The sequence below is a fragment of the Pelmatolapia mariae genome, linkage group LG6 (genome assembly GCF_036321145.2).
Source record: "Pelmatolapia mariae isolate MD_Pm_ZW linkage group LG6, Pm_UMD_F_2, whole genome shotgun sequence".
NCBI lineage: Eukaryota > Metazoa > Chordata > Actinopteri > Cichliformes > Cichlidae > Pelmatolapia > Pelmatolapia mariae.
The window spans coordinates 39067544-39081481 of NC_086232.1; the positions used below are offsets into that span (position 1 = coordinate 39067544).

Below are 13938 nucleotides of genomic sequence, written 5' to 3' on the forward strand. Positions count from 1 at the left end.
GATTGCTTAACACACCTGTGGCTGAGCAGCATAGGGGTCCAACTGGTTCCTACTGGGGGCTCTGTAGTTGGGATCTAGAGTCCTATACCCATCTGGATGAACCGGTCTGGAAAGGAGGAGGAGGAGGAGGTTGACAATGAGACAAAACATTATCATGGAAAAGTTTAAAAACTGAATGCCTTGAAGCCTAGATAAACAGGAATTTCATTGAACATGTTACCTGTAGCGATCATCCATGTGAGCTCCCCTGTTGAGGCTTGTATAGACCTCAGATGGAGGTCCACCGCGGTAGTCGTCATAAGGTCCCACTGGAGGTCCGTAGTGGTAGTTTCGGGGCACAGTTTGAGTGGGGTAGTCCATTGGCACAGCAACTCCAGGGCCCTGCCTGTAGATTCGGTCCGCGGGTGTAGTGTATCCACCTGTCACAGAGCCTCCACCATCCATTGACAGTGTGTCTGACACAGAAGGGATGACTGTGCGGGTGGTGGTAGTCTTTACTACTTTCTTTACCTTAAAAGGGGATGACAAGTCAGTAAAGAGATGAGATATCAACGCTGAATGATTACAAGTATGAACTTTTCTGCTTTACAGAGATAGCATCCAAAGCAAACCTTGCAATAAACCAGAACAAAAACAAGAATGAACCAGTTTGGCCAGAATGCCACTCTTCCCCTTGTGTTACAGCTGGAAACTCCTTCGCAACAAGTGACTACTATTAGCATCTAGCTCTTACTGTGGTTTCTGTACGCTTCGTTGTCCCATCTTCACTGGTCTCCACAGACACAATAGGTGGCATCTCCTGGGGTTGTTCCTCCACCGTGAATGTCTCCTGCACCACCTGACCAGGCTCCATCCTGAACTGCACACATTTGGATACATTTCAGAGTAAGATTCAAATGTAGGTTACACACTCAGTAACCCTGGATCAACACTCTATCTGAAAGGTGCTTACGTGATGTGTCCCGTTGATGTAACCCTCGTTCAATGTCAGCCTTTCTATGTCTGCATCACAAGGAATGCGGCCGTTCTGTAGAAATAGAGGAAGAAGAAAAAAAGTACACATGACATGGCCCAACACACAAACTAAATGAAAGAGGAATGTATGTAGCCATGAACAAATATGGACAACACTACTGACAGAGCAGGTTTTCCACATATATTGAGCAATATGCAATACATATACATGCTTCCAAGTTTTAAAAAAGAATAAACATCAAAAAACAAAAGTGAAAGAGTCGCAACCATTGCCAACTTTCATTTTAACTTATACCATTAATCGAGATCAAATAAAGTCATAGAAGGCTTAACTCTAATACCCATTTTCACAAAAAAAAAGTGTGTAAAAATAAATAAATATATATATATGTTATGAATGAATGTGATGGCAGAGAGAATAGGTGAAGAAAACTAGACTTGTAGAAATCAGTCCAGGAGTGGCAATGGGTGTGGTGTACTTCCCATTCCAGCCACAGATGGAGCTCTATCTCTGTTACTACAGCAGGTCAATCTTCACTACAAGGACACAACCAGGAGGGTAATTGCTCAACACTGATTTAGAAATATGAGTCATACTGATAGAAAAGCCGTAGTCTCAAATTTACACGAGAAAAGATGTAAACACCATGCTGAAAAATGTGCTGGTTAGAGGTGCAATAAAACTGCAGCCAAGCTCTTACAGGCAACACGTAGATAAGCAAAACAGCCTTGTGATGAAGGCTCAGGCAGAGAGAAGATCAGAAAGTACCGAGCAGAGGCGAGCGTGTGGGAACTTGTCAGTAAAGACTGAGGTTGTAGTGCGCTGCCTTGAGAAAGTGGCAGAGGCATGTTGAAAGCCTCTGGGCTATATAAACACAGAGCAGCGATAAGAACTAGAGCAGACTACACTTCTCTTCTGCTGTCACTGTGACACACACTGCTCTTTATTAGCCTGGGACTGAGAAGCGTCCCACTGAAGGCATGCCAACATGCTACAGTGACAAAAGACAGAAGGAAAATAAGGAAGAGACCAAGTTTAATTGGTATGTTGCAAAGGCCTCCTCAGGGCCAAAAAGTGTGCGCAAGGACACACCTGCTCTTTCAGGCATGCTAATGGCTGTACAATCAGAAAGCGAAAGAATGAGTGAGCGTAGGCGTCTGTGAGGTAAACTCAGAGCATGAAGTCACTCTGAAACAGGTAACTGACTCTAAAGATAAACAAGGTGCGTGAGTGCATCATTCTCGGAAATCAAGAGTTTTACAGAGAATTTCTGACTCAAAGTCTGACTGCAGCCCAGGCAGGGCATTGGTCTCATATGAAATCTGCTGGTTGTTACTGCAAAGGTGAAGTCTTGTTTCTGGCATAACAAAATGAAATATTATTTTAAACAGAAAAAACATCTGCATACTAATACACAGAATTTGTAAGTAAGACATATTTTTTGGTACAGGAAGCGTTCTGCTCTCTGTATTTTTGAGCAGAGTCTGGGTGTATGCAGGTAAACAGGGGTTTTCCTGGATCACAATAAGCTTCTGTGTAAGCATGATTAGCTCGCCTACCTTTAAGGGAAAAGAGGTCAACGTTACCTGAAGTGGCAAAAGAAATAATTTTCGTGTTATTTTCGACCATTTATTTTTAGTCTGAGTAAAGTAGACCTCAGATAGTTTAAAGAAAAAAAATCTCATCCTGGTAATTTTCCTTTGGTGGAACCCAAAACTTCTTTGGAGGGACAGCAGAGTATTTTAATATGCAGAAAAAAATGCTCTAAGTCAGGGCTGTCCAACTCCAGGACTCAAGGGCCGGTGTCCTGCAGGTTTTAGACGTCACCCTGGTCAGCACACCTGAATCAAATGATTAGTTCATTACCAGGCCTCTGGATAACTTCAAGACATGTTGAGGAGGTAATTTATCCATTTAAATCAGCTGTGTTGGATCAAGGACACCTCTAAAACCTGCAGGACACCGGCCCTTCAGGCCTGGAGTTGGACAGCCCTGACTTAGAGCATTTTTTTCTGCATATTAAAATACTCTGCTGTCCCTCCAAAGAAGTTTTGGGTTCCACCAAAGGAAAATTACCAGGATGCAGGAAGCAGTCCATGTAAAGGCTAAAATATGGATTTAATGGACTAGCTAAAACACAATCTTGAAACCAAAGGCTGTTGTCAGTTTAGCTTGCATTTGCAAACATTAACTGATAACTGATATCCACAGGCTACTCTGGAAATTTCCACTGCTCTCTAAAGGCTAAATAAGCGCACTATCCAATTTTTATATTTATATATCTTTCTATTAGAAAGAGATATATATATATATATATATATATATATATATATATATATATATATATATATATATATATATATATATATATATATATATATATATATATATATATAGGATTCTGATAGAAAAAATCTGGTCTGGGCTTTGCTGCTTAGGCTGCTGCCCCCATGACCCAGCCCCGGATAAGCAGAAGATGGATGGATGGATAATTTTCTTTTTATATAAATCAGAACAACAGATAGATGCCTTTATATTGTAAGGTAAAGGCCCTAGAGTAATACAGAGAAAACCCCTACAATCACTTGGCCCCCTATGAGCAAGTGCTTTGGCAACAGTTTGAAGGAAAAACTCCCTTTTAACAGGAAGAAGCCTCTGGCAACTCTGGAAACAAGTTGCAGTTATTTTGTAAAACATTGCAACAACTTATAATTTGTATTTATTTTTTTTTATTTTATTTTCCCCCTGAGATGTCTGATAAATGTAATAACGCATTAGTCTCACTGGCATAGTTACTTTGGCCAATATTGGGATGAACAATATTTAAAATGATTACTTAAGTTGTTAAAAATAGTGGATTTATAAAAATGTTTTTTGTTTGTCTTCTCAGACTTTAATTGTAATTCAACCCAAAATAAATCAGGAAAAAAACAAAGACAAAATATCAAACAAGACAGTTCTGCATGCAAACACATTGGGTTTGTAAGGTTGATGGAAGGATATGATGATGAGGATGATTAGACTTATGCTGAATGAAGAATGGGTGGTTTACTGAGGAAATAGAGAACAGGACAGATGGCTGATAGGACGAAAAGTGTGATCAAAAGCTGCGAGGAGAAACAGCAGGTGTAAAATACCTCCTCGGAAGACTTTACTGAAAAGCATCTTCGCTTGACTTAACTTAAGTTCGAAAACTCAAGCAGAATTCAAGCAGTTATCAAGAGTCCAGTTAGATTAAACCCAGAGAGGAGGTATGTTTAACCCCAGTCCACACAGAGAGGATGGGGGTGACCGTGAGGATGAAACTCGCTCGGATTACAGATGAATCCAAGGGGTGTTTTGATGGAAAACAATGCGTGACGGATGGTGGTGGTAGGGCGGGGTTTGTTTGGTGTTACCTGCATGTTGGGGAGGGGGCGGGGCAAGGTGCCAGCACACGACCTCCGCTCCTCCTCCAGAGCTCGGCTCAGCATCTCAAACTGCCTCTCCTGCTCCCGCACCGAGGCCAGCAGGGAGGCCGTACTCGCACACTGCTCCATTCACACGCTGAGAGCAGAGCACAGGACAGGAAAGGACAGGACAGAGTCAACACCAGAGAGCAAGATGAGATTCAACCAACACCAGGATTTAACAAAGAACAGACAGAATAACCCAAGTACAAAACATACAAAAAGAAGAGATGGCACAGTGTATCTGGGAAGTGCTAATGAAGTTGATATTTAGAGGCTAAAAAGCAGCTGGAGCTGACGCAGGGAGGCAAAGCGAGGCGAGATCAACGAAGGAACAGGAGCGAGAAAATGTGATTTAAGTTAGAGCATGTGTGAGAAATGCTGCAAGGATGAGCAGTAAAAAGAAAGCATACTTATTTCATTAAAAAAAGATTATTCAATTCAAACTCAAGGCGGAACCAGCAAAGCAGCCATGGATGAAAGCGCCCATCACCTTTTTTTTTCTTTTTTCCTTTTCCCCCTCCACCTACTCCTATGCTGGGTTAAAAATAATAAGCGCGATGCATAATGAGAGAGAGAATTACAGCGCGTTTTCAGCTGCAGCGTGTGGAGCTTGTTAGCACTTCCTCACTCCAAAAATGCAGATGAAGTGAGAAAGGAAGAGGGAGATGAGTGCGAGAGCAGAGAGGAGATATCACGAGACAAGAGTCACGCCAGCAAGTTAAACTAAATTTAAAAAGCCTGAGGTGTTTAAAACTCTCAGGGTGTGACCTCCACAGCAAGGAGATGACAGAAAGGCCTGCATCCCTGACGAGGGAAAAATGCAACATGTGTGAAAGCACTGTTCAATACTGCCATGACAATGATGAATACATGCAAATTACTTAGACAATTCCTCTGTATTTAACCTCATTAATTTACCTGTTAAATTATTTTATGGATTGTGGGACAAGACCCTACCACTTTACCAATTCTGACTGACCACCTTTGTATCTATTACACAATTACTCTAAAGGGAGTCTGGTGTAACATTGCTAATAGGAAAGCAAACTATGCTTTGCCACAGTTTGCTGATGTGTTAAACAAGGGGGGCTCCAAATCGTTTTAGTTAATGCCCCACATGCAGCTTTACCAGTAAAACAATCATTTCATAACAAACAATTTAAAATAGCAACCCTCAAAGTGCATGTATACTCTAAAAGGTTATTAAAAAGCTGAAACTGTAAGCCCAAGTGTAACACACCCGTCTCTCCACTCACTTAAAACTAAAATAAAGCATCATCTTTGCTAAAAGTGTGAGTCATAAAAAAAAGAAAGAGAGAGATGACATGACAATATATTGAGACATGAAAAACACTTTAGATTACAACAGTAAGTGTGATTTTAAAATTATCTAATTTTTTCCCACATTCATTGCATCTGCTCTCATTACATGTGCATTTACAGTGGAAAGGCATAAAAACCCTCACTCAGAAGTAACCACTCCAACGCAGGTATTTGCTACTCTTACCAAAGACATCCTTGAAGGAAGTCCTAAAGGGATGCTTCCCATACACAAATTACCTAATAAAAAACTGCCTTTAGTTCTTGCTCGAGTCTCTCGATCAGTTTAAGATGTTTGCTTCTTCAGTTTAGCTATTGATTCACTATCCTGCTTCATTAAAAAAAATACATAAAAATTCCAATGTTTAAGTCTATTTCTGCCACAATCTGATTAATAGTCACACTATAAGAATCTCAGATAGAGAAACATAAGCTTGAATGGCTTTTAGACTTTAAATGTAAATACATTTTTTAAACTAGAACTTCCCTGCTCCTCCTACTGTGCTTTTAACTTTGCAACCATGGTGGGTTTACCAGTTACTTGAATATAAATAATATTGTCTGACAAAGTACAGATGAAACCTGCAACATGCTCATACAATTCAAAATAACCAACAGATTTATATAAAACTTTTACTTATGTAAGCAATAAATCCTGAGCGAGAGAGAAAAGTGCTAGCAAAGAAAAAAAGCTGTAGCTGCAAAGGAAAGTAAGTACAAAACTTGTTGGGGGTTTTTTTAAACATAAACTTGGACTTTACGAAGGAAATGCATCATGAAAAACCACAGATGACCTAAGCCTAAATTACAGAGGCAAGATAAAAAGGAAAGGTCCTTCTAGCCCAAATTAAGACAATGACAAAGTCCTTTTTCAGAGACGCTGACCCTCAGCAGGGACACTGGTGAGGAAGGAATGAGGAATTTAGGAGATGATTGCTTCAGCAGTGTCTGTCTAATAAGGAGATGACATGAGTGTGGCTCATCTCCAAACCAGAGCAAAAACTGTTTTGTACCTCAAAGTTCACTGAGTCATGTAGATCAAATCTGCTCTCCATCCAAACATACAAGACGCTTGGAGCAAACAAAGACTCCAGTCAAAAGCCCGAGCGCACACTTACACCAGCACAAGTGTGTGTTCACATCTGTGTGAGGGCGAGTGTGTGAGTGTATGTGGGTCAGAGACTAAATAAAGGTGGCAAGTGAGTTCGGCTGACACCGCTTTTATCCTTGAATACTCAAACAGATACGCAGCTGCTTTAGGCAAATTTAATGCGGTTTAATTTTGTTCCCTGGAAAAGTAAATAGACACATTTCTGAACAAACGCATATGAGCCGCACAAAAAACACATGCACACACACACGTCCTGCCATTGTCATACATTCCACAGTAAGATTCAGCGTGTCATATCCTGTCTCAGCTGTTGGAAGCTGTCCTAAAAAGGGAGCCCTTCATTCTTTCTTTTGTGCTGCTCTCATCTGTCTTCGACAACAATGTTTTTCCCCAGACAAACATTTAAATCTTGGAAATGGAGCACAGGCACTGTTTTTTTTTTCTACAACCCAATCAGGGCGTCCGGGGCTCACAAACTAACAGATGTTTTAGTGTCACAGAGTTTCTGCCAGAGGTACCTGGTATATTTACCTGGTACATTAGTTTACTTCACAGCTTTTTATCCCAACTGTTCAATGTTCCTCAAAATAAATTTAGATGTTTAAACCTTAGAAATACAAAGGAAATCAAGTTGACTTGTTTGAAAGTAAGAGAACAGTCAACACTAAGCGACATTAAACATCTGCCATACATGCATTGTGTATATAGTCAAGACCCATTCCAAACATTCTGATTATCATACTTTAAGCTGTGCGTAAGACTGTAAACTAATGTGATATTGTGTGTGACACACAGTGCTAGCACCAGAACCCTTCCTTGCAGGTTAACATAACATGTATCAACGATGCTCCAGTCGAGCTGTTTTCTTCTCAGTCTACTCTGATGCAGCCTAAATACAAGTGTCCATTTTCAAAATTTCTAGAAACCCACAACTAAGCTTCTGTCCTCAGTTCTACTTTCCACCTTACTTCTTTACAACTTTGCATCACAGAGAGACAGGTGTTCCCACAAGTAGCTGTGCAACGTCTTAGAACTTTGTACATTAATAAAATAAGCAAACAATTAATTTAACAAACTGGTATTTCTAGTGCTAACCAAGCAGCAATATTCAACAACTAATGGTAACAGGAGACTAGGCGAGCCAACGGGCATGGAAAATATTGATGGTAATGCTGTATGGTCTCGAGGGTGACAACATCCTTGTGAGAAAGCCATTTCTGTTTCTCTAAGCCTGAACAGTTTTAGTGTAGGGATCTTTTTGCACCACTCAGCTCAACCTTATAGATGAACTGTGGTTCACTTCACACATCAGCTTTTAGAATATGAATTTGCCTCGTATCTTACTTTTCCCTAGAGGCAATAATAACAAGAGCTGTGTTAGCCCTGTGACAGCCTGGTAACCTGTTCAGGGTGTGTCCTGCTGTTCACCCTATGACAGCCGCAATAGGCTCCAGCACTCCTGAACCAGGAAAGTGAAAGAAAATGGATAAATGAATGGATGGTTAAAGGCCTCATCATGTGATCATAATTTGATCTGAACCATAACCAACGGAAAGTTGCTGTTGTACCTCGGTGGAACTGTAAAATGGTACGACACACCACTGTGGTTGCTACATCCTCCTTCCTGAAGTTTTTTTCAGGGAGCAGTCTGTCATGTCTTACAGACACAAAAAGGCGTCACATTATTACTATGTACTTGCCTAAACTCTGACAATTATCTGAACCCGGCATTACAGAAAATGGAAATCAACTAACATCACACAAACCAGATAACACCATGGTTTAGGATATGTTCTTTGAGGCTTTGTCAAAAACATCAACACTTTTTGTTAGCACTGATGAAGATTGCACCTCAGTGTAATGGACTTTCAGATGCACACGGCCTCTACAGCCATGAGAGCCACACCACTAACATTCTTGTGGCAGGAAGTAGTTCCTTCTTAAAGTTTAATGGCTTTTGCCACTTAAAGTCTGGCCATTATGCTTTTGTAATCTACTGTAAGGCCATTAGCAGCAACGCTAAATTGTATCTGCTAATGGGATAGACTTGGAATTACACTGCTAAACCACTTACTACTCAGCCAGAGCTACCACACAACACTCACACACGCACACACACACACAGTTTGTGTCCACTACTCACTGAAAACTTGCTAACAGTTTGTTAGTCTGGAGAATTGCCTTATTATCATATGCTATCACGGCTATTTGAGGGAGTTAGTCACTGGCGGTTGTGGCAGGCTGAAATACACCCTGTTCCTGTCTATGCGCGCACACACAGCTGAGGTGAAGCTTTGGTAAAATGCTGTTGTGGCTTGGCCAAATGCTCTGCTGACTCAGCCTCATTTGAATGGTCACTCAGAGATTTGGCCCGTGTGTGTTAGTTTAGTTTTTCCTTTTTTTGTGTAGCTTTGGCTCACATCCAACTACTACCACCTTTCCCATCAAAGTAAAACCATGTACCACCCCCTCTCCACACACACACACGTATACACCGCCCACCATGTGGTGTACAGCGTGGGCACGCTGTGGAGAGCACACATTCACACACACCCACACACACTTTGCAGGGACCACCACAAGGCCAGCTGCCCAATCTGCACAACACCAGCGTACTATTCTTGGTGAGAAGGAAACATGCAGCCCCATTTGAGCGGAGGGCCTTTTAACTGCAGCTCGAGTCTAAAAATGAGCAAATAAGTTCAAATATGTGGACGTCAAGCTGGAGCTAGGACTACAGATATGATACCACCAGTTTTTGGGAGTTATTGGCCTTGCCCCAAAGGAAAAAACACAAAAACCCAGTACTGATTTTTTTGGCAGGTGGGGTTTCATTTAATCACGCATAAAATAATATTTTGTTTACCAAATGGCTAAAAATGACAGGAAAAAGCACAGACGTCTGTTAAATCGGGTAACAGACTCTTTGTGTTAACTACATGCAGACCAACTGCAGTTGCATGTGTAGCTGCCCTTCAAAGACTCATTTTGAACCAGGAAAAACCCTGATACTGATAGGATGCCATTAGTCACTGCAATGCATTTTTGTTGTACTGCTTAGTCTCAAAAGCAGCATTACTTTAACAACTACATATCACTTACATCTACTTATACTATAAAAGGTGGTATCAACAAATACAATATTTATTTTTATCATATTTGTTATTTATTAAGTCAAAGTTAAGAAACTTTAACAAATCCAAGAACGCACTTTGAGTCTAACACATTAACTTTATATCATATAAAACAGATGGATGAGTGACCTCTACCTGCTTGGTTTAATACAAAGCCAGTAGAGGTCAGTTAATTTATTAGTAATTAACTGAACAACAACATACAACGAGTGCAGCCTGCATGCTAATTCCAGAAAAGACAAGAAAACAGTAAAAAAAAAAATACTTTAAATTTCTTTTAGCTCTAGTTTATGTCACAGAACAGAATCATTTCCATCTGCGTTAGCTCGTCTTTCCTTCTCACCAAAGCTGACTAAACCTTCCTGAAATTAATAAATAGAGCTGGTAACTAGAAATGAAACCAAATCAATCAATCAAAAGGCCACTCTCTGAACAAACTGAGGCTGCTCAATTATGGCAAAAATCCTAAGTACAGCAATTTTCATTGATACTGGCATTTAACACAATTACTCACAGACCTTAGAGCGATTTATTAAACTTAAAAAAAGAACGCCCTTTCCTTTTTTTAATTAAGTGACTATCCCTGAACTTTAATTAGAACTGGAATGAACAAACTACATAAATAAATAACTGAACTGAAATAAACCTACCACAGAGGAGAAAGAGATGTGCTGAAGGGCAAAACAGAACTTATTTTATCTTGTTTAATTAATCCGTTGAATCCAAAATGGAATGGAAATTAAAAATGAATTAATTGCCCAGCCCTACCACTGACCGTTTAGAAACAGTATCTAAATACTCAAACACTTGCTCCCTAAACTGGCACTAGGTCATCAAAGCTTAGACAACTGGCTGCTATGAAGTCATTAAATTCAACAATAAACATTTATAAATGAAATTAAATTAGATTTTATCGTGAGTCAACTAAATGTCATCAAATAATCATATTCTGCTGTGTGCTCTGTGATAGTGCTAGATTTAATTAAGCCTCTGGATACCCTGACATATCGAGCTTTTTGAATCCAGAAAAGATGACATTTGCCCATCTCAAGTGGCCAATATTTATCTGCTGTGTCACATCACTTCACACTGGCTAAATGTTCAAATGTTAACAACTGAGAATTTTTGTTTCTCTCACACAAACAGGGGTGTGAAAGATTACAAAGATACAAAACTGTCAGCCAAATGTTGTTAAAGAGTTGTACCGTTAGGATCACAATTTTCCAATCAGTGCATCCCTGAACCTACCTGCAAAGGTTGCTCAAGATTCACCCTCATATTTTAACTTTAATCAATATCACTACCAGAAAACACAGAAATTATGCATGCAGCAAAACATTCCCTCTTAAGTGCCTCACTAAAAAATGGTCACACAAACTAAAATCCAATATTCAGCCATTGGTAAAGATTTGCCACAAGTGAACCGCAAACAAGCGTGCAATCACTTCTAAATTGCTGTCGTGAGGTTCATAAACGTGCAAACCAAACTCAACTTGTCCAAGAAAATAACCATCAGCACAGAGGGAGGGTGCTGTACGGCTGTTTTGCTTCACAGCTTCATACCCTGTACACTCTGATTTCACCCATTATCACACATCTCCCATGCACACCCAGCTGAAGAGCTCAGAGTTTAAATAAAAACAGACTGCAGGTGTGACTGCTGGAAATAGACTGAGGAAGAGAGAGATAAGTGGGGAGACATGGAGGAGGAGCAAATATAAGAAAACCCCAGCTTGTGTGTGTGTGTCAGTCAAAGGGACACACCCATGGTATTTCTCTGAAAGCCCGTCATTACAGAGGCTCACAAATGATAGCCCTGGCTAAAACAACTGGCTGAGCAGCAAGACTTCAGCCTCCACAGACAACATGGTTAGGAGCAAGAGTGCCCAACTTCAGATTTTTCTTTTTTCCTGTCCCTCATTTCTAAATCTTTCAGAGAGGGCAAATCACAGCAAACAACTTGTTCAAACTTGTCCACAATCTCCTCTATCTCTGCCCCAACAGACTCAAACAGATACGCCTGCAGGGTATGAACAGGAATATGTAAGGCATGTCCAATCAGCTGACTGTATCAAACTAAATCAACAATCCAGTTACTTTAGATCAACTCTGAAAACACCATCTTATGCTGGTCTGTGTGATATTAATGTTTTTCTTAACATCACAACGAAGCCACATGAAGCAAACTGAAAGCTCAAAGCTCACTCTAAACAGGGACACACACACCTGCTCCCTCTGGCAATTTACTGTTTTACCTCCGTAAAACAGTAAATTGAGAAGGCGTCTATGTTGTAAGCTTCTACACAAGGGGCAGAATAACGAAGGAACCAGCACACCTTCCCGCCTGCCTGCCAGCCAGCCACCTTACCACACCCCGTCCAGACCTACACAACAGGTTCTTGCTTTTGTCCTTGGCTGCCGTTGATCCGCCACCACAAAAACCAGCACCACAAATCCCGACTCTCTCCTCCTCTACCTGGCAAACCACATCAAAAGACAGCTGCAGAAACAATAAACAGTGACTAAAATGAACAAAATTAAAAGCACAAGCACACACCGTAGGCGCTGGAACACCTGGAAGCGCCAAGAGTCCACCGAGAATGGGCGTTTCAGGCGTAACATAATAGGAAATTGATAAGCCGAGATTGGACTTTGACTCCACTAAAATCTACGATGCAGTCAGCCAGGTGCCACACCACTTCCTTGTTCTCTCTCACCTGCCCTGGATAACCCCCTAGCTAGCTCGGGGAAAAACGGCAATACGAAGCTGTTCATTAAAACCTCGCCGTTTTCGTAAACAGAAGATTCGACGTGTAATGTAACAGCACTGCACACCTTCCAGCTCACCAAAACCACAAACCATTCAAACCACAAAGTCCCGTGTTTACGGAGTGCATAGTACGTTTATACCCTTGCCTCTCCAGCCCAGTTCATACCTTCATGTTATGAGTTTTCTTAAACTTTCCCCGAGCCTCACTCTACAAGAGTTATTCATCAAGCCAGTGCTAACGTAATTAGCTTCTACTGCGCCTCACTAGCCTGCTAGCGCGGTGTCTACAACAATCAAGTTCACTAAGAAAAACAAAATCTGCCTTCAACAAATCCTAAACACTTGCATCGAGCAAAAGGTAAAACAAAATAAAATAAAATAAACACCAAAAGGCAAACCATTACCGATCCTGGAGACTGTTAGGTTTGTTTTGCAAAGTCCATAAGTATTTGAGATGGGAGATTCAGGCCTAGCCTAGCTTAGCTTAGCCACTGCCGCTGTCGCCGCTCCTGCGCTGACACGATCCAAATATCAGAAAGAGTTGGGATGAAACAACAAAAACCACCTCTACGTTGTCGAAGGTACGCCCTAAAAGAGAGCACAAGAACTGAGCGCCGCGGAGCGAGAGCACTCAACACGAAGACGGGGAAAACACCCACCTATACAGTCTCCTGTCTGCCTGGCTTTGGCTTGTTGTTCACTTGTCTCAGCTCTTCCTCTCTGCTGGGGGGAGAGGTGGGGGCGAGCTAACGAGAAAAAGAGAGCAGCATCGAGGAGAACAGACAACAGCAGGATAGCTTCATGTAATAGACACAAAAAAACGGTCTAATAATATTTGTTGACAGTATGTCTGACTCCAAAGCAATACTAATGATTTATTTTATTCATGTAACAATATAAAAAAAAAGCTTCTGTTTGTCTCCATTTAATTTGCTCTCTTCCATTATAAAGGAACAAAAAAAGGAATTTCCATGGCAACTCGCTCCAGCAGGTGAACTGTCAATCAATCTGTCAACTTTCAATCAGTGGAAATTTTTGGAGGACAAAATTCTACGATATTTTATCCTCCAAAACTGCAGGTGACATTTTTGGAGATCTCCTGTTGCCCTCATGTGGTCATAATGTTATAGTGCTGAACTTTATTTACTGTTAGGTCCCTAAATATTTGGAAGATT

The 13938-nt window shown here is 40.9% G+C and overlaps 1 protein-coding gene across 7 annotated transcripts in view; it reads right to left on the reverse strand.

Moving 5' to 3' along the window:
- ctnnd1 (catenin (cadherin-associated protein), delta 1) overlaps window positions 1-13475 on the reverse strand; it is a 30895-nt gene extending 17420 nt beyond the window's left edge. For 4 of the 7 annotated variants that reach the window (XM_065471138.1, XM_065471140.1, XM_063476893.1 and 1 more), the window contains exons 1-6: window positions 13423-13475; window positions 4375-4522; window positions 953-1027; window positions 734-859; window positions 221-510; window positions 16-106 (exon numbers count right to left, since the gene is read on the reverse strand). In XM_065471138.1, the coding sequence (XP_065327210.1) occupies window positions 16-106; window positions 221-510; window positions 734-859; window positions 953-1027; window positions 4375-4515 (723 nt within the window). In that variant the 5' untranslated portion in view covers window positions 4516-4522; window positions 13423-13475. Of the gene's footprint in view, window positions 1-15; window positions 107-220; window positions 511-733; window positions 860-952; window positions 1028-4374; window positions 4523-13167; window positions 13342-13422 lie in introns of those variants that run through there. The other 3 variants (XM_063476891.1, XM_063476897.1, XM_063476898.1) reach the window with 3 other exon arrangements.
- Between the last annotated feature and the right edge of the window lie 463 nt (window positions 13476-13938).